The sequence below is a fragment of the Corvus hawaiiensis genome, chromosome 8, assembly GCF_020740725.1.
Source record: "Corvus hawaiiensis isolate bCorHaw1 chromosome 8, bCorHaw1.pri.cur, whole genome shotgun sequence".
Classification (NCBI taxonomy): Eukaryota; Metazoa; Chordata; class Aves; order Passeriformes; family Corvidae; genus Corvus; species Corvus hawaiiensis.
This window is the reverse complement of record NC_063220.1, coordinates 37766089-37787367: the sequence shown is the minus strand read 5'-3', so window position 1 is coordinate 37787367 and position 21279 is coordinate 37766089. Positions and strand designations below refer to the sequence as shown.

The following is a 21279-nucleotide window of genomic DNA, read 5'->3' as shown; positions in this document are numbered from 1 at the left end:
ATAACAACTTTCTGCAGAAATAAACTTTCAGAGGAAAACACTACACTCAGAGAAGTGAGAAACCACCACCAATTGCTCCAACAGCTTTTTGAAAGTAATAAACAGGGACAGACAAGAAGAGGGAGGAAGCAAACAGAGTCTGGGTAGCAATGCAGTCTGATTAAAAAAGCATAGAGAAAAACCCAGGAAAATATTTGGCAATTGGACATTAATACATGAACAGAAAGCCTGCTGTGAATTACTTTTCACTTTTTAATCACATGGCCCAAGCTCCAGATGGGCTGGATGCCAAGTCATTTAAAAGCGTTCAAGTAACATGAATACACACCAGCATTTCATTTAACCTCACTCAGCTCCACTAAATGAAGTACCAGTGCTCTCAATCAGCCTTAATTGTTTTAAGAAATGTGCAAAACATCTCCAGCTCTGCTTCAGGACAGCAGCAAGCCACTTGCACTCCTCAGCTATTTTCAGAAGTCATTATTTTGGAGAATGCATCTTTAAGAGCATACTTACAGATTGTATATCTTGTAATGGTTTTTATGCTTTGAATCCAAAAACCTTCAAGAAAAAAAAAAAGCAGGTATTAATATACATTGCACTAATGTTGACCTTAATTTGCAGCATCCTTAAAGCACCACCCAGCATGTGCAGTTCTGCATTTCCAGTCCCAGCCCTGCACTGCCCCAAAAATCAAGGAGGCAGCGTGTTGGAAACCTCACTCATCCAAATAATCCAGCAGTATGGATAACACGACTAATGCAACTAAGGAAACCAAGATCTGACCTGAAACTGAAATATCTACTGTGCATGGACTGATTTCCTGATTCCTAAAACACCTGCAGATCACTGTAAGAAGCTGAGGAAGGCTTGTTTATTTTTAACCAGAAAGCACTAATTACACCAGGTATCTGTAAACACCTCCCATTCAATCATTTATGCAAAATATTTTGCCAAATGAAGAAAAGCAGTTAAAATAACTCTTGTGTTCCAGCTCCAGCCAGAATCACTCATTTTAATCCCAGGTTTTTTATTATTTGCCACTGAAATCAGTCCCCAGTGATATTCTGGGTTTTGGAAGGAGGACCACTACACTTTTTCACACTCATTTCATTTCCATGCTCACTTTGGAACACAAACTTCCCATACAAGCCTCGGCGAGCCAAACTGCAAGCATGATTCATCAGAATTGCTGTGATTATATATGATGTGTCACCTGGCAATGTGCAAGAAGAAATAACATGCAAATGTTTACACTTAACATCATCAACAGTGTGTATCTGCACATCAGCCAGAAGGAATTTAATTAGCCATGACAGAACAGGCTGTTCAAATTGAAAAGAAACACTAGCTGCTGAAATCCTGGAAAGCTCAAGCAAAAACAAGCTCTGGTTATCGGTCATAATATTCCAGAAGAACCTAGAACAGCTCTGTGGTTAAAGGCCTGCGTTCAAATGGGAACAGATGTGAGCGCTCCTTGTGCAGCGCCGAGTGGCAGATTCCCAGCGCATCAGGAAAATACACTCCGTGACTCCCACTGGTGCCCCTGTTGGCAGCCTTGGAGAGCCTCAGGAAGCTGGTGGACACGGGGATTTGTTTCAGGAGATGCTCCTGCTTGTTAACACACACCGGAGAGCGGGGAGAGCCGGCTCCGCTCTTCAGGAATATCCACACAGTGGAGTATAAGCTTCCAGGCAAGGATTTTTTTTAAGGACCAAATTCCATCCAAAACCTCTCCAAGTGTCAGTCACAGGAGACAGCCAGCAGTGCAGGCTGGACTTCTCATCCAGCAATAGCCTGGAATTTGTCAGGGTACCAGCTATTCAGAAAAAGCCCACTGCTGGATGATCCTGGCTCAATACCAATTGCTCGGGAGCTCGAGCACCTTGAATTTCTGCATAAAAAGCACTCGGAAAAAAAAATCCACAACAAAAAGATGACTGGAGCAGATGAGGACTGCAACATGCAGAATGCTGCATGATCACATTTTATTCTTGTTTAAATCATAATTGAGCATCCAGTTCCCTGCAGTCACTTAATTTACTCTCTGCTTATCTTAATTTGGTGGATGATGCTTTTAGGTGATCACTGCTCCTTTTGATCATCATTTATGGACAGCTTAATAATTATACAGGCATTCCAGTACTAAAATCTAATTTACACATATCTACCTACTCAACCACTAAAATGTATTTTCCTTCATTCAGAAGCTACTGAAATCAACGCCGTGAATGGAAGAGGGCCTTCCAAGACTCCTGGCTACTGATATTTATTTACATTATTCCCATGTTAGATTAGGTATTAGGAAGAAATTCTTGGCTGAGAGGGTGGTGAGGCCCTGGCACAGGGGGCCCCTAAATCCCTGGAGGTGTCCAAGGCCAGCTTGGACATTGGGGCTTGGAGCAGCCTGGGAGAGTGGAAGGTGTCCCTGCCCACGGCAGGGGCTGGAATGAGAAAATACCTTCCAACCAAAACCATTCTGTGATTTATCCAAAGTCCAGCCTTTGCCCCTATCCCACAATTTTCAAAGGTGGAGTTCATCAGGGACTGGCTATTTCATCAGCCTCATGAAAAGGTGCCTCTAACTGCTGGGAAAGAAGGCTGGCTGGAGTTTGGGGCTTGGGAGGGACCTTAAGGCCCATCCAGTTCCACCCCTGCCATGGGCAGGGACACCTTCCACTGTCCCAGGCTGCTCCAAGCTCCATCCAACCTGGCCTTGGACACTGCCAGGGATCCAGGGGCAGCCCCAACCTCCCCAAGCAATGTTTTCCTGTGTGGAACCACAGGATTCAAGAACACAAGTTCACCCTCTGTTAACAGCCCCAGCAGACACAGACACACACACACACAGGTACACACACTCTCTAACAGTGCTTCCTGCCTGCTGCACTGGCCCTCACGGATCTGCCCAGCTCTGGACAAGTGATGACTTCTCACCATGGCACCAGAGAGTGCAGGCACTGCGCTTCCCCCAGCCTGGTCAGCTCCCGGCTCTGACACTCTCAGTGCTATTTGTGGAGGGTGATTTTCGTCATGACAGTTGAACATGCAAAACCAACCCGCTGGAGCCCAGCTGAGTGCAGCTGTGCAGGGAGCCACTGACTGTCAGGTGAGGTGATGAGTCCTCCCAGGGTGGGAACCGAGGAGCTCAGCTCACTTCTGTACCAACCTGGATGCAATCGCCAGGGAAATTCCAGCAGCCCTACTTCTGCCTGCCAACAATTGCAGAATCATGGAATCCCAGAACAGTCTGGGTGGGAAAGGACCTTAAAGCCCATCCAGTTCCCACCCCTGCCATGGGCAGGGATACCTTCCACTGTCCCAGGCTGCTCCAAGCCCCAGTGTCCAGCCTGGCCTTGGACACTGCCAGGGATCCAGGGGCAGCCCCAGCTGCTCTGGGCACCCTGTGCCAAGGCCTGCCCACCCTCACAGCCAACAATTCCTTCATAACACCCAATCTAATCCTGCCCCCTCTGGCACTGTGAACCCATTCCCTGTGTCCTGGCCCTCCAGTTCCTGCTGCAGGGTCCCTCTCCAGTTTCCCTGTATCCCTTCAGACCCTGGAAGGAGCTGTGAGCTCTCCACACAACCTTCTCCTCTCCCAGCTGAGCAGCTCCAGCTCTCCCAGCCTGGCTCCAGAGGGGAGGTGCTCCAGTCCCCTCAGCAACTCAGCGGCCTCCTCTGGACCTGCTCCAACAGTTCCATGTCCTTCTTGTGTTGGAGGCACCAGAACTGTGCACAGAATTCCAGATGGGGTCTCACCTGAGCACAGGGGCAGAATCCCCCCTCCCCTGCTGCCCACGCTGGGGGCTCAGCCCAGGGCACGGGGGGTTCTGTGTCCCAGCTCCTACCCACAGCACCCCCAGGTCCTTCTCCAGCTGCTCATCCCCAGCCTGGACTGATCCCTCAGGGGGCTGCCCTGACCCAGGGGCAGGACTTGCACTTCACTTTGTTGGACTCCATGAGGTCGGTGTGGGCTCAGCCTGTCCAGCTCACTCTGGATCCATCCCTTCCCTCCAGCATGTGACTGCCCCACACAGCTCGGTGTGTCACCACTGGACGTGCTGAGGGTGCCTCAATCCCACTGTCCACGTCACCCACAGAGCTGCTGAGCAGTACCAGCCCCTCAGGGACCCCACAGCTCAAGGTCTCCACAGGAACCATGAGCTGCTGCCCACAACTCTTTGCCTGCAGCCATCCAGCCAGTCCTGTACCCACTGGGTGCTCCATCCATCCAATCCATGTCTCTCCAGCTGAGACACAAGGATGTCATGTGGGAACACTTTGCACAATTATGGGAAACTCCCCATGGCACCTCACACCTGGAAGCAGACACTCCCACTCCCACCTTCCCTGAAAACCTTCATTAAAACCTGCATTATCCCTCAGCCCCAAGGGCCAAGTCTCTCATGGAGCTACTGAGCTCATGACTTCAAATGACCTCTAAAGCATCACAGCTTCACAAAAATCCCAACTTCTAATCCTAAAACCACAAACTTTTGGCAACTTCTACCAAGTGTTTGGTTTTTAATGCAACCTCTCACACTCTCCAGGTAGGGTTTTGACTAAATGAATTACAACAGTGTTCCTACAACACTCTCCACCTCTTCCTCAGCTGTAGCCAGCAATTCAGAGTAATGACTTTATTTGAAGTGAAAAATGACAACCTATGGGGGTTTTTACCAGCAATAACAGATTTTAGATGATCTTTCTCCTTGTCCATAATTACTAAACACTACCAAATGTAAAAGCCTTTAGATAAAGTCACCTATATTTACTATTCGAAATCAAAATTTACTTATCAAGCACTTAATTTATCAGTTTAAGAAAGGAAAAGGGAAAACCTATCCTGAAATACCATCAGCTACCTAAGGAAAACCTTGACACTGAAGAGAGGCATGGATTGATGTCTTTCTATAAGTAAATAACCAGGTTTTTTTCCACTCCAAAACAAGTTAGTGAAGTTAATTTTTCACACTAAAAAGGCAGATCATATGCATTTGAGATCAACCCAGAACAGCAGCCTGGCCATTTTTTGTTGTTTCCAACATTTCTCGGGAAAGCTATTCAGGCAACATCTACGTGATGCAAGAAATCTCACCATTTCTACAAGTCAGAACACACATCCTTTCCTCAGCAGGACATAACTGAGTGCAGAAAAGAATATTCAAGTTTTGTAAGTTAAGGAAAAGAAAAATAAATCCTTACCTTACTACATCATCAATGTTGTTCCGGTATACTCCTTCAAGCCTCTCCGCAGGAAAGCCCATAGCAATTATGTTTGGATAAATATCTGAATGTGCAAGTTATGGAAATATTTGTAAAGCACGTGAAATGCCTACAAAAGCATTAAATGGATATTAATCAAATGTGGAGCTGTACCCAAATCAGAGCAACAACTCCAACAGACTGCAAGCAATAGATGGGAATGCGCAGATCTGAAAAGAATTACATATCTTGCTTACCAAAAAAACCCCAACAATTACCCACTTCTGAACAAATATTCTCATTTCTTATTCTGAACTACCTGCAATTCACTTGCCAGAATCAACCCAGGATAAAAGAATTTAGGCCAAACAAATCAATGCTAAGGAAAAAAGGCAAGTAAGGAAATTTTAAGTTTACATCTAGAGTTGATGTAGTAAAGAATTCACAACTGCTAGAAAATTACTGGTATTTATTTTCCCTGTGGCAAAATGATACATGGATTTTTTTTTTTTAACACAATTCCAGAAACGAAAGTCCTCCCAAGTTTTAAGCATTATTAGAAATGATAATGTAGCACAAAAGCTGTGCTGAAGAGCGACCAAAAATGAAAGCAGCAGCTCGAAACAGCCCATACCCTGCCACATTAACATACTCCTCCTCAAACTAATTTTAGAATAGCAAGAACAAAGCATGATATGTTTGAAGTTGGCCCTGCTTTAAAAAGGGGGCTGGAGGAGGTGATTTCCAGAGGGCCCTCTCAACCTAAATTATCCCACTCTTTTTAAGACGCGTTTTTATTTTCATGGTCAAAATATACCAAAGCTCCAAAGAATAATCACATCAGAACGGGAGACACTGCATCAGGGTCCAAGATATTAAAATTCCAGTTACTTGTACATGACAAAAAGCCTGAAGTAGGACACAAACTACTTTACTCCACCCTTGCAAAGTTCCCACAAGCCCTCAGAGCACAGCAGCACAGACCAAGTTCCGCATTGACACCATTAACTGCAAGGCTTCAGAAAAACATTGGGAACTGAATACACGGAAATAATGTTTTGTACTCTCAAAAAAAAAAAAAAAAGAATTAGCATTTACTGTGTTGTAATCCAAGTATTAATAGACATTGGTCTGCTTGGGCCGTTCAACAGATGATTTGTACAGACAATGAGAAAAATATGAAAGCTCTGGAGCAAGCCAAATAAATATTTGTAGCTGCCTTAAAAACAGACACTGAAACAGGTTTGTGTCTGGTTCCCAGTTTATTCTGTACTTGCCCTAACACTAAAAAACACATACTGGGGAAAAAAAACCCCCAAACATTAAAGTGCTTAACTTACAGAGCTTGGGATAACCTCAAATCACAAACTTTGAATTTCCCTCTGATCTATTTTACTCAGCAAGCAGTTCACACCTCTTTAATTAACAAAAGGCGCGATATAATTAGCAATGTCTGTTTTATCAGTTCCTCCTTGCCATAAGCAGAAGAAACTGGATCTAAATTATATTAACTGTGAATTACCTGGCTAATACACCCTATCACTCCCTCCTCCTTCCCAATTTCAGCCTGATTCCTCCCTACTCCCAGTTCCAGCATTTATCCTCCAAAGCCCCTCCTTGTGCATCCTGCTTTCAACAGCACTGCTCACAGAAGACAAGCCCTCATGCTGGCAACAGGGGGAAAATAATTTCATTTTGACATATCAAAACAAAACTCAGTTTCAGCTATAGTATCACCCATGGGACAACTGCCCAAACTTCACCAAATTACCCTGTGACTTGCTCACATTTCTGTGTGCAATCATGAGCTCTCCTACATTTTTTCAGGCACTGCAGCCCGTGATTGATGTTCAGATGCCTCTCCGAGGGGCTGAGACAGGAGATACTCTCCAGGATTCCCAGCTGGTGCAAGATGGGAGTGAGGCAGACACACCCCCTGAGCCAAGGGAACAGAACATCTCAACAGCAGCGTTCCCAGCCTGCTCACACACTGCTCCAAACACCAGAGCCTCCAAATACGCAGGCACAGGGAGATAAAAAGTTCCAAAATAACCGGGGCGCTCCCGGACTGTTGGAAGCGTGATTCCCGCTCGGCTCCCGGCTCTCCCTGCTCCCTCCCTCGCTCGAGGGCGATGCACGAGGGCGCAGGCACAGCTCGCAGCCATTCCTGCTTCCAAACAGCTGCAGGACTGGGCACAGAATGCATCAGGCTGGAAAACACCTCTTGGACTGGGGAGTCCAGCCTCTGACTGATCACTGCCTTCTCACACAGGAACCACTAGGAATGCTTAAACTGATCCATGCATCACCCCTGGAAGTGTTCCATGCCAGGCTGGACAGGGCTTGGAGCAACCTGGGATGGTGGAAGATGCCCCTGCCTGTAGCAAGGGGTGGCACTGGATGGGCCTTAAGGTCCTTTAAACCATTCCATGATTCTGCGAGCATTATGATTATTTTTACCTTTTAAACCAAAAGTGGGAATTGCAAAAGGTGTTCTCCAATATGCCAGTAAGAAAAGACAATGGAAAAATACTTCAGATGGGGGGGGGGGGGGGGGGGGAGGGGAATATGAATCTGTTTTACTGAGGCCACCTCGACATGAGGAAGAACAACTTCCCTGGAGGGTGGCAGAGCCCTGGCACAGCTGCTCAGGGAGGGTGTTGAGTCTTCCTCTCTGGAGACTCTCCAAGCCTACCTGGAAGTGCTCCTCTGACCCTGCCTGGACAGGGAGTTGGACTGGATGGTCTCCAGAGGTTCCTTCCTCAACTATTCCTCCTCCTTCCCCAACTATTCTGTGAGCCTGTGATGCTGATCCACTAAAGTGTTTTGTGTGCTCTGGGGCTTTGCAACCTGACAGCACAAAAACCCAAGTGTTGCTCAAAATCAAATATCCAACAGCAAGCCTAGTGGGGAGGAAGGGTTGTTTCTAGAAAAACACAATTATTTTTTTAACAGGCAGGCCAATGTCTCCCCCACCTAAATATAATCGTCCTGAAGCACCTCAGTGATTATCTCAAAGCATTAGACTGGAATGCAGTTCCCAGCCACTGCTGACTCACCCTGGTGTCTGCACAGGGCTGGTGCCAAAGGACACGGCCCCAGCGACGCCCTTCCAGGCACCAGGCTCCATCTGCTCCCAAGGAAAGCCTGCAGCAGCAATGACAGACCCATTCTTACTGCTAGGACAGAGAATTCTGTGCCTTTTCAATATGTGCTCCTGACAGCGCGGTGAAGAGACACAAAACCATCAATATCCCGAGCTGGAAGGACCCACAAGATCACCCAGTCCAGCTCCTGGCCCTGCACAGACATCCCAACAACTCCAGCCCGTCCCCAAGACCATTGTCCAAACGCTCCTGGAGCTCTGGCAGCCTTGATGTGCTGCTTTGAAGCTCTTGTGGTGGTTCACACAACTAAAGAATGCTTTTGCATTAGGGAGCACTAAGATGGAAGAACAGAATGGAAGTGGTGCTGCAGATGAATTAAATCTCTGAGCAGAAATAGAAGTTTTATAACTTAAATGGAAAAGCTGTCATAAAAGCCAACTTCTTACACCCATCCTGTGAAAAGATACCCTAAGATCTGCAGCAAGTGAAGGGGATAGTTGTTCCTGCATCCCTCCCAGCTTGTTTTCATCCCCATGCTGGAGAATGAACCTCGTCTTCAGCGACAGGGACAGCCCCTGATCACTGCAAGGACCAGTTCAGGAGCAACCATCCACTGAGCATTGCCTTCAGCAAGCTCTGCTCTCACCAGCCTCGCTCAACAATTCAGACACCCCTTTTCACACCTCACTTCACTTAACACCGATTTCCAAAACTGAAATTAGGATATTCACTACTAAGATAAGATTTCTTACACAGGAGCTTGGGAAGCTGGGCTTCCATTCAAAGGAACACTCTGAGTCATCATGAAATTGGTAATCATAATGTTAATTTTAGAAATCTGGGAGAACTGATCATTTAAAACATGCAACAAGTTCATTATCAATTCCAAGCTTTTTTTTTTTTTTTTTTAAAGACAGGAAAACAAAAACGGAAAAAAGCCTCAGTCATTTACTGAGGCTGTTCAGCACATGCAAAAAACGAAGTCAACCAAAGCAGTGTAACTACCAAAATTTCGTACAATCATAGGATATGCTGAGTTGGAAGGAACCCACAAGGATTTGAAATGGATTTTCTAAACAGCATAAAATAAACCCCACCACATTTTGCCAAAGTAGCTCCTTGCTATGATACTCATTCCCAAAAATGGTTCTAATAGTTTTTAAAGTACTCATTCCTTTCTCAGTCTTGTAAACATGGAGGCTGGGATTTTAGTTAGCGCTGATAATAAAAAACAATTGCCATGGACAGACTCATGATCATAGAAACCGAAATATCCTGAGCTGGAAGAGATCCCCAAGGATCACCCAGCCCAGCCCCTGGCCCTGCCCAGACACCCCAACAGCCCCAGCCTGGGCATCCCTGGCAGCGCTGTCCAAACGCTCCTGGAGCTCTGGCAGCCTCGGGGCCGTGCCCATTCCCTGGGGAGCCTGGGCAGTGCCCAGCACCCTCTGGGGGAAGCACCTTTCCCTGATCTCAGCCTCAGCCTGCCCTGGCCCAGCTCCAGCCGCTCCCTGGGTGCTGTCCCTGTCCCAGGGAGCAGAGATCGGAGCTGCAGCCCCGGTGAGGTCTGACCTCGGTGTGCTCCAGCTGAACAAACCCAGTGCCCCCAGCTGCTCCTCCAGACCCTTCCCCATCCCCGTGTCCCTCCTTTGGACACTCTCTGACAGCTTCAGATCTTCTCTGTACTGTGGTGCCCCATGACACATGCCAGCAGAACACCATCCTCTACTCAAGTTCTTATCATCACCTACAGAACTCTACTTCCAAAGGAGCCAAGAGATCACCGTGCTGTGCCCCAGAAACCTTAAAATCACAATACCCAATTATCTGCTAAATCCCCCAATGCCCCAATGGTGCTTCATCAATACTGAAACCAGACCAATGCCAATAATCCATGTGCCACTTCAGAAATGCCTTTGCTCTAATGCTGCTCACAGATTGAACAAAACACTCTCCTTAAAGCCTGAAATCATTCCCACGTTGCTGAAGATGACAGTCTTTGCAGTTGCTATGAGAAAAATCCTGGATCATTATGCAAATCAGCTGTTATAATCACTTTCAAAAATAGCTGTCTATATATTCACATTATGCCAAGACCAAATTAAAGAATATGCAGTATACACTTGCAATTTTTTACATACATGGAGATATAAAAGTAAATTACTCATGTTGGTCCTGTAACTGATTTTGCTCACAAATTCAGACTTTTTCTTAATAATGGAAGGTGGCCAAAAAAGCATAGCAAAATATTTACCAATTCTTAATTCTTAAACAGTCACAAGGAAGCTGCAAAAACCGACAGCTGCAGCCTTTCCTGCAATGATCAACATTGTCAATTAGTAACTAGAACATCATTAGAATGTCTGAGTGATTTTATGAAGTTCTGTATTTCCAAGTATTTAACCCCTGATTCTCACTCCACTCATTAAGGTGGCTCTAACAGGAAAACAAAGAGCAAATGACCTCATCTCCTCTTTTATAAGCAGGCCAGAGCATGCAGTGCTTCAGAATTTACACGCAGCTTTACTTTTTAGACCCAACACTGAGACAGGTTTTACATCAAAACACAAACGAAAAAGAACCTTGGAACTCATAGCCCTTCGCAATTTTACAAATATTTACTGTTTACAAGGACCTGGAACAACAGGAGAAGGGGGACTGGCTTCCCACTGACAGTGAGTAGGTTTATATTAGATATTGGGAAGAAATCCTTCCCTGGGAGGGTGGGCAGGCCCTGGCACAGGGTGCCCAGAGCAGCTGGGGCTGCCCCTGGATCCCTGGCAGTGCCCAAGGCCAGGCTGGACATTGGGGCTTGGAGCAGCCTGGGACAGTGGAAGGTGTCCCTGCCCATGGCAGGGGTGGCACTGGATGGGCTTTCGGGTTCCTTCCAGCCCAAACCACTCTGGGATTCTGTGAATCAAAGGCTTCAATAAGATTTCACCTTTCTTCAGAAAGGAAATTTCAAACAAGCTGAGTGTTCCTGAAGCTGTGAATGATGGAGCTGTTCAAGTTGTGCTTTGGAGCTAAAAATTTACTGTACACCCTGAACCTGACACCTGCAAATAAAACAACAGCAGCCCATTTTTCCGACCCTCAGCTTCCAGCTCCCAAACAGGAGTTTCATTTAACAAAGAACACACTTAAATCAGGGAATCTACAGCCTGAAAAAAGCTTCGCCACTGCCAGGAATGCTACTTTTCACTTCCAGTTCAGGCAGGGGAGGCTTGTCCTTGCTTTAATCTGCTCCCCACCAGCCCACTCCTCATCTGCTGCCAGCTCTGCTCCGTGTCACCCCTCACCCTCCTGCCTGCCAGGGGACCCAGCCTCGAGCGCGGGGTGGCCAAGCTGTCACTGCCGAGTCCCGTTTGACAGCGACGCCCAGGAGCAGAGGCACAGTGGGGCTTTGAAGTCTCCCAAAGTTGCTTTGTTGTCTGAATTTGCCTGCAGTTTTCAGGAACTCTGGCTGCAGGACCCGTGTGAGGTGGTCTGGCGGCGCAGCTGGGCCTGCCAGCGACGAAACGTTCGCCTGGTGACCTCCAGCCCTTTAACTCCAGCTCAAACGAGTCCACAGAGCAACAGCAAGGGAAAAAAAAAACCAGCACTGTTCTTACTGTTCAACAGCTTGACAGCCTGGAGCTACGGGGGGAGTGTTACAAGAAGTGTCCACACTCCATCCTCAAACAGACTTAAGAGCCCTGACAAATGGCCAAGCTCCTATTAGTGCCATTTTCTTGACAGCATCCCAACAACACAAAAGAAAATGACATAGGAAAATATACCCAGAGAAATCTAGAAGACTTTCCTAATGTACATGCTGTTTAAGCCGTACCCATGAGTGCCTTTTTTGTTTAATAGGCAGCATTTCCATTAGCCAGCATGAAATGCAAAATAAGTTCAGTATTTTTCTGTGAGCCTGGATCATCAGGAAGTGATGGAAATATAGAGGAAATGAACAGGAAGAAAGTTCTTCAGAGCAAAGGAGGATTCCTTGTAGCCAGCCAGCTGCACTTGTCAACTCTACCATCTGCGCCTTGAAGAACAAGCAAAGGGACCAACTCAGATGTGGCTGAAACATTTTATCATTTAGAAGAAATGCATTTAACCCCTTGATGCTCCACGTTCCAACAAGGACTCTTTTTTTTTTTTTTCCCCCCATTTTTTAGTTTTTTAAGCTTTCAGCCTGCAATTTAAATGCAACAACCTAGATAAGGAATAACTGCAACTCCTTCGTATCCAGGAGGAAACCCTATCCACATCAGGTCATGGTGCTGACAATAGGTCTGGAGGGGAACTCAAATTCCCACAGCACAAAGAAATAAAGCAGAAGATGCCTCAAGAGGATATGCCAGGTTGTCTACATCCACAACTGACTTCTGGACCTGCTTATTATATTGCATTTGGGAAGTAATCCCAGAGCAAGGGTCTCTCCCTTCATCTGTGAGGTGTAGGAAATGTGTCCAGGAGCTCTCAGCCATATGGAAGCTTTGCTGAAGAGCTAATGGGGTCACGTTAAGATTGGGGGAAAAAAACTACAGGCCTTGCAGCATAAATAGAAAAAATGGTAACAAAAGCATGAAAGATGATGGCTGCTCTAGAGAACAGCTTGTTCTGACAAAGGCTGACAAAAAGGCACCTTATATTTCCATTTCAAAATGGTTTGGAATCATAAATAAAGACACAAAAGCATGCAGAGAGTAAAGCAAACATGAGCTCTTGTGTAGAGCTGCAAGGAGTGTTTGGACAATGCTCTCAGGCACAGGGTGGGATTGCTGGGGTGTCCTGTGCAAGGCCAGGAGCTGGATTTTGATGATCCTTGTGAATCCCTTCCAACTCATGAAACCCCTCTAAAATAGCTGACAATATTAAAGGACACAGAAAAGCTGCCCTCCCCATTCAGAAAGAGCTAAGAGCAAACAAAAAAAATGATGCATCAGACTCTGTATTACTGATACCGAATCCGACAGCTTCAGCTGTGAAGGCAGAGACTGGGCTTCAACTCCCTAACTCAGCCCCAAGTCCAGACCTACAGCACTGCCTACAATCCCAACAAATTTCCTGAGGGAAAGATGCCACGGTCCAGTTCAGAAAGCTCTTTTGTTTCTGCTGACATTTTGGAAGAGGCCACATCCCATCTTTCCATAGCCAGCCCGGCATCCCAACAAGCTGCAGCAACACACGGTGGCTCAAGGACAACGGTGCAGCATCCCAGGATCACTGAGGCTGGAAAGCACCTCTGGGATCATCACATCCAACCTGTGACTGATCCCCACGCTGGCACCCAAACCACAGCACCAGGTGCCGCACCCAGGCGTGCACACAAGGCAAGACAGGGACTGAGCAGATGCTCTCCAGAGGACCCCACGCTCTGAGAAGCCTGACTGTCACATCTCAATTTGAGTTTTTAAGTGCCAAACTGACCTGTTTTAACCACCAACCCAACTCAACATGAGCTCTTTCAAGCAGAGCTATGAGATGTCACCGTGTGTGTTCCCAGCACACCACCCCACTTTGCAGGATCTCCCTGAACCAAGCACCACTGTGTACTTAAGCATGTCCTAACCTCAAACACCCCCAGAAAAATACAAGAATTTTATTCAGTAAAGAGAAGCCAGCACAGAAGAGTCACTACTTTGATATTTACTGACAGGAAGTGAAAAATGGCTCAGACTCAACTTTTTGCAAGCCTGAAAGAACATCCAAAACTTTCACAGACAAGAGAATTTAAAATAGCTATTGGGTTGGAGGACAAATACAGCACACAAAAAACTTTCACAAATCAGGAACTGCAAAAAGTAGGGGGTTTATGGAAATCAAACCTTCATTTGGGGGGGGTGGATCAAAAGAAGATAAAGGTGAGTGGCAAGACAGAAGGCCATTCTAATAAACCATTCCTCAACCAATAACCCTCAAGTAGATAATTTTATCCCACTGAGATCTAGTGTCTCCCTCCTCTAATTGTTAGCATAAGAAAAGGACATTCCTTCTCGAACTCACCCACACAAGAAATTAGAGAACAGAAAATACACAACTCTTCAGTTGTAGCCTGATATATACCCAGGCAATGCAATGAATTAAGCAGAGGCCTCTAAGAAAATTAATCATGCAATTAAAAGCTATTATACTACAGCCCCACAAAGGCAGAATTAAGTTTATAAAGATATTTCTTAAGCACTTCCCTACAAAAAACTGGATATTAAGCAGTTTTTCTGCACTGCTGCACGCTGGGGCTGTGGAGCTGGGAGTTCATCTTTAAAGGGAACAATGCCAGCTTTTGCAATAGTCATCATCCCAAACACAGAGCAGTTGGGTTTAATTTTTTTAGCTGCACAGTCAATTACCATTTGAATCACAGAGCCACTACTTGAGCTACATTGCCTAAAAATCATTATTAAGATAACCTAGATTTATGCAGCATGATACAGGGCCTAATTGCACAATTATTTACTTCCATTCTACAAAAATGCCTTTTTTTTTCCAGGGCCCCACAGGCGAGACAGCAAACGAGGCAGATGACAACAGGAGCAAAGAGGATGCTGGCTTGAATTAGAAACTGGAACAAGGATTTGTTTACATCTGAAATATCAACCTGGGCCTAAGACACATCCAAAAACGAACAGAAGCCAAAGCAGAGTCAACCACCCACAAATAATCCATGTTTCGGAAGACATCCTGCTCTACAGGGCTACACATTTCCAAATAAATTCCCTTCTTACAGCCCAGAAATCACCATTCCAGTAACTCACAGGAATGCACAGACTTGCACAGCTTTAATCCCAAAAAACCTTCACCAAAGTGCCCAATCAAAGGAGCCCACACCTCCCCTAGGGTTTAAGATGAGGCACAGGGCATATCCAGGAATTACTATGCACAACTCCAGGCTATATCCCATTTTCCCCCCCGAAAAAGCCATGCAATAAATTCCCCTTCAACATCCACCCCGTATCAGGCACAGTAAATGAATAAAAATCACACAGAGCTCTGAGTTGCTCCAAACTAGAAAGGAGCTGGGCTTTGAAAGGGAGTTAGTTATGAGTAATGACAGTATCTTTGGTCTCTAATGTAATTAAGGGATTTGACAGCTCAGCTGCCTGTTCCCTCCCTTCTCTTCCAGTTTGTCAGAGCACAACAATTGTCCTTTAAATCATTATACAACAACCATTTTCATGTTTAAACCTGTTGTAGGGGAAGACTCTGGCTAAGGTACCAGGGTATAATTTGTCAGTTTACGCAGCATTAATATGGCAACAACATTAATCCATTAAAAATATAATTTCATTTAAGGAACTGTTCAGCAATTCACAACCAGCAAAAACTTGGTAAACAGAAGCTTCACATATAAAATTTCAACTTTGTACTTGCTACTCCCTAAAGTTTAGCTTTGTCTTTCTGCTTTTTAGCACAGGGGGGTTTTAACACAACATTCTTCCAGCCGTATTATTACTGAACAAATTATATCAATTGCTTCCACAATGAGAGAGGATTTAGGTGTCCAAACCAATCTCCAAGGAAGAAAAATGGAAAAGACAGTCACCTCTCTTCTGAGAGAAAATGAAGACAATTCTGTACTCCTCTGAACAGTTTTAAGACATCATTCAGCAAATACTCACTGTCTCTACAGCAGTCACCGTGCTCCAGAACACTCTGGTAATACAAGCAAGTTCTTCTAGGAGATGTCTAGCACTGGATAGCAGTAGGAATTTTGTCCCAAGGAAATCTGCTGGCCCCAGCCTAGCAGCCATCAAGAGCCACTGCAGCAGGAACAGCAGTTCCACTGTTGGATAAGCTCCCCACTCAAGGCTACATCCTCTCCCAGGTCAGTGCAAGGCAGATGGAATGATCTCGTGGACAGAAAGGTCTCCCTGACTAGCACAAATTCCTAGAAAGATGCATTTCCAAAATTCACCACCCTTCAAGGCTCCAGCTGGACCCAGTGGTGATGCTGGCCGGCCAACCACACAGAGTAAATGGGTGGGATTTTCAGGAGTCCTCAACAGTGACAGAACTGTCCTCACCGAGCAAACCCCACCAAGTAACTCCTCAAGTGCCAACACCTCATCAGTCTTAGTGTAAGCAAGAGGAAACTTGGATTTTTGCTTAAGAAAGGAATACTCAAACCTAGTACTGGTCCTAGCAAAGCTGGCACTTAATTCAGCGTTACCCTCTCCATGTTTAACAGCAAAGCTCTGGATGTTCTGAAGATTTCACACCCTTAACTGAACTTAAAACCAGGCTCCAATCATTTATCACTTTGGCTGGGCTTTTTCCAAGAGGTCACCCTGTAAGAAATGCTATGCAGGGTCCACTCATTTCTCTGCCCACCTCGAGAAGAACACACAGCCACTACTTCAGCAGCTTCTGTTCATTTAAAAGTGTGCACAGACAGGTATTTTTTCATTTGGAGTTTAGCTTGTGCAAACAGTCTCCGCATACACTGAAAATTTCTGATGATCCAAGCTGAAGCAGTTCCCTAAGAATCCTGCACTACATTTAAACAAATGCAAAGAGACGAGCTGTATTTGTGAGAGCTTCTTCTAAGTCCCTTTCTGAACAATCCTTTCAGCAGTGAAAAAGCAGGGCAGGAAGGGGCTGGGTGACTCTGCATGGGGTTGCACCACACAGCACCTGCTGTGCTGGGGTTTGAAGGTTTCAGCTGTCAAACACCCCTACCCACACTACAGCAGTATGTCACAGGGCTTGGGGTTTTTTGGGTTGTGAGGAACAGTAAATGACCTAGCCCATGTCTAACCCCAGAGAGAAAATGCAGGAACTCATTTGCAGCAGCCACCACCTTGCTTTCTCCACGTGGACAATTCAGAGCCCTTATCCTTGCTAAGTGCCAAAAGAACAATTTTCCTGGGATCAAACACATCCTGTAACAAGCAAGGAACTGAAACTCTGCTGAGTCCCCAGCCAGCAGGGCCGCTGGAGTGCTGTCTATGCAAACAGACTTCTGAACGAATTCAGAGCAAAATTGGCATTAATCTTGTCCAAAACCCAACATCATCCCAGGCTCCAGATGCAAAATGAGTCTGTCGGGCTCTGAACACTGCTAAGTAACATGGTTTACTTCAGAACAAAGAAATACTTTCCCACCAATAAAATGCACTGCCAGTTGGTCTCTTCTCGTTTCTTCTAAACGCTCCCTGTGCTTGTGTGCAAGACAAACTTGTTACAAAACCTCTAACAAACTTCAATCTTAAAATGAGACTAAGCCTTTTTAAAAAATGGTATTTCCAGCTCGGGCTCTATTTTTAAACATGGTATGGACCTCATGCCACTAAATTTTTTTTTTTTTTTTTTTTCCTGGAAGCTGAGCCATTTTGAGTCAAGTCCCATAATTTAAAATTTCATTAAAAATGCAAAGAGCTTTAGGACTGCAAATAGCATAAAGCAGTGAGAGATTCTAAGCAGCTTCCTCCCGCAATTTCAGCATTCTCTGCCTTTCATTCCACGAGACAAACGACGTGTGAGACGTGTAAACTGCACCCAACATCTCATCTCGCCTGAATATTGCTGCAGTTTGTACCACTATGTAGGTCACGAGCTCCACATGCTTCAGTCAAGCCCTGGGCTCAGCCTAGCTGCCCATTCTCACCCCTACCAGAAGGCCTGGGAACACGAGACAAAGTTTAACCCAAGCTAGGATGGGCACAAGAAGCAGTCACACGATTTTTTCCCACTTCAGTCCCAAATAGTGAAGCCACTTGCTGAACTCAGTTACACACAGAGCTCTTAAGACACAAGCAATCCATGCACTGCTGCACAGAAGTGTTTTCTCTCTGCTGTTCCGTGCACTAAGGGGGGCACCACCAAGCTGCACAATTTCAGAAGTAACACACAGAGTGCCTCAGAAAACATTCTGGTGCTTGCAGCATCAAGAAATGCAACCACAGGAGAAGAAAGCCATTAATCCAAACTTTCCTTCTCACCCATGTGCACCAAAAAGTATCCAGTATTGCAGAAATTAATTAGAAACCCAAAAGAACCAGAAATAAATATCTGAACTATTAAACACCTGATTTAATGTCTCCACCTTTAAAACCCTTTCTTCTTCTAAGTTCAAAATACTTTTTTCCAAGATGTGCATAAAGACTGCTCACAGAGAACATCCGATCAGATGAAAAGTAGTGTCAGTGTGGTTTTTAAAGACACACAGGCTTATTTTCACACTCTGCACTGATTTTGGGAAGATGCTCTCTCCCTTTGCTGAAATCCCACATTACACACACAAGAATTCTTAACCAATTCCTCAGGAACTCAGAGTTCCAAGCACAATGTCCTGCACCGTACATACATCAAGATCACTTTTAAAAGGATCTGACGCAGCCCATTCAAGGATTTTGGCACTCCAGCACCTCACCCAGCCCGCCTTAGGCACCCAGGAGCTCCTGCAAGGCCTTGGGATAATATCCAGGACCCAAAGTCTCTGTCCACACAGGACTCCAGGACAGGAAGCTTCCCTCAGAGCAGGGCAGGAGAAAGGGCAGAGCACAGAACACAGGCACCTCATCTGGATTCACTGCAATTCCTTTCACTCTCCAGCTCCCAAAGCCCAGGGAAGCACCAGCTCCCGAGTGTTCTGGAGCTGCAGGAGGAACCCAGACCTCCATTTCCCATTTCCCAGCCAAATGCCCAAATCACTGGGCTCTCCAGCTCCTGGCTGCCTCTCCCTTTTAGCTGGACAGAGGCAGCTACCCTGAACTAACCTGGCATCTCTAACACCTGGTCCTCCGGCCATGCCTTGTTGAACAGCTCACTTGGGCTTCAAGTTTTCTCTTTTTTCCCCTTAACATCACATGGTTGGAGAGCTAAATCCATGGTCATGTGTGTAAGGAATAAATAGGTTATTTCCCAGCTACCAGCAATGGTGAGCAACAATTCAGTCGGAGCCCTGCAAAAAGAAGCCTGCACAAAGTGATTAAAACAATTCAACTTTCACTTCTGCAGCAACATCAGCCTTCAAGCAAAGCCATGGCACTGCACAGGCAGAAGTCTTCATTCATTATCTGTTCAAAATGTGCAGCTACAAACCCCCCCGCTTCTTCCTATATTATTTTTTCTAGCATTAAAGAAATCAAACCATCTTTTCCAAAAATTTCATGGCAGAACTGCAGCCAGCTGCTCCTTTTAGAAAAGCCAGCCTAAGCCCAGTGCAACGGCCTGGTTTTTAACACAAAATTCTAAGAATAAAAATTAAAAATAAGCCATTAATTCCATTTAGCATATCATTAGGCAATCTTGAGCAAGAAAGTCGAGGTTCAGCATTCACTAATTTTCTTGCTGGGAGCATATGACCAGTTAAAAAGATCTGTTTGGGTCAAAATATCTCTCCCTACCAAGGGCACATCTGGGCAAAGATACCTGAAACACCAAACTCTTCAACTGTGAAGTAAAAAACCTTTTGGTTTTGTGACCACTTAACTCTTTCCATAACCCGAAGAGCCAATGAAATAACCAAGTGCAAACACTTAAAAATCCAGGCCTAAAAGAGCTTTTATCACAAACATAACACAGGAATAATGAACCAGAGCTGCTAGTTAAAAACTAAAACCTAAGCAGCTGCTTGGTAAAGTCCAGAACCTTTCAGGTTGTTTTAAAGCTACCAAAATTTTAGGCCAAAGCTCAATGCAAAAGCAAGAGCTCTGTACTAGCTACAGCTTTTATCAGCTTTGATCCTGCTCAAAAACTGGATTTACCTGGAGCACTTGCTCGGACATAAATGTAATTGCTCCAAAACCCAATAGATTTCCACCTAATCCTGTTGCAGAACAGAAACGTCTCTCCACAGGAAGAAGCCCAGCTCTGAGCACTACTGTCAATATTCATTTTTCCAACTTCTAAGCTAAGTTCTTGCCCCAGAATCTCTCCCACAGCACCAATCTTTCCCCACCACGGAGCAAGATCCTGCCCACAGCAGAGCCCCTACCCACCATGAACCCTGCAGGGCATTCCAAGCTAAACATCTGCCTGACGCCGCTCCAGCACATCTGTTCCAAAGGCCACCAAAACTACACACCGGCTTTCGCCTCGCTAGCCGTTAACTGCACGCTAATTACTTATTCCAGAATAAGTATTCTATACAATCCTCCTCGATGACACCCGATGCGCTCTCGTTTGTGACACATCCGCGTGCAGTTCACCGGGAAAAATGGTGGGTTTTGGTTTTGTTTGTTTTTTTTTTTTAATTTGGAAGGAGCGATTGCCGCCTCTTGTCATGGAGAGCCTTGCTGCATCCTAAGGTACAGCTCTGCCTTAGCAGAGGGCTGGAAATCAGGGCAGAGGACACAGGCTTCGACTGAAGCAACCCGGAGAAAGCCACAGGCCCGGCATGATTATATTCGCAATTCAAGACGAGTTACTAAATTAAAAAAAAAAAAAAAAAAAAAAAAAAAAAAAAAATAAAGCGCTGTGGACGCAAATCACGGCGGGTCGGGCGCATTTGCTGCGTGAGCCCAAAAACCAACACAGCCGGAGATAAGCGGCTGCTCCGGAGCGGGCAGGGGCTCCGTGGCCGGGGGTGGGAGGGGGGGGGGGGCAGCCCCTCGGCGGCTCGGGGGGGCCGCGGGCCGGCCGGCAAGGAGCGCTGGCGTTAATCCTGGAGCTCCCGTTAATCTGCCGGGCCCGGACAAAAGGCGGCCGAGGCGGCGGCGGGGGAGGGCGCGGCGGCCCGGGCGAGCCCCGGCGGCGGAGCGGCCGGGGGCAGCGCGTTAGGTAACGCCGCGCGGGTCTGATGCAATCGCGGGACGTGCGGGAGCAGGAGCGGGAGGAGGATACAGGTCAGGTCCAGGTCGAAGCCATCCTCCTGGTATCGCCTTTTGTTCCTGCTGACGATCTCTTTGATGATGGCGGTCATGTCTGGCAGCCGGGGGCCGCTCCGGGGCAGCGCGCAGGGCCCGGGCGGCGGCCGCGAGGCACCACCGGGCGGCCCCGGGCGCTGATGCTCCGGCGGCTCAGCCCCGGGCGG

At 46.3% G+C, this 21279-nt stretch overlaps 1 protein-coding gene across 1 annotated transcript in view; it reads right to left on the bottom strand.

The window, feature by feature from the left end:
* PTEN (phosphatase and tensin homolog) overlaps positions 1 to 21279 on the bottom strand; it is a 49568-nt gene extending 28289 nt beyond the window's left edge. The window contains exons 1-3 of the mRNA XM_048310931.1: positions 21090 to 21279; positions 5209 to 5293; positions 517 to 561 (exon numbers count right to left, since the gene is read on the bottom strand). Of these exons, the coding sequence (XP_048166888.1) occupies positions 517 to 561; positions 5209 to 5293; positions 21090 to 21168 (209 nt within the window). The 5' untranslated portion in view covers positions 21169 to 21279. The remainder of the gene's footprint in view (positions 1 to 516; positions 562 to 5208; positions 5294 to 21089) is intronic.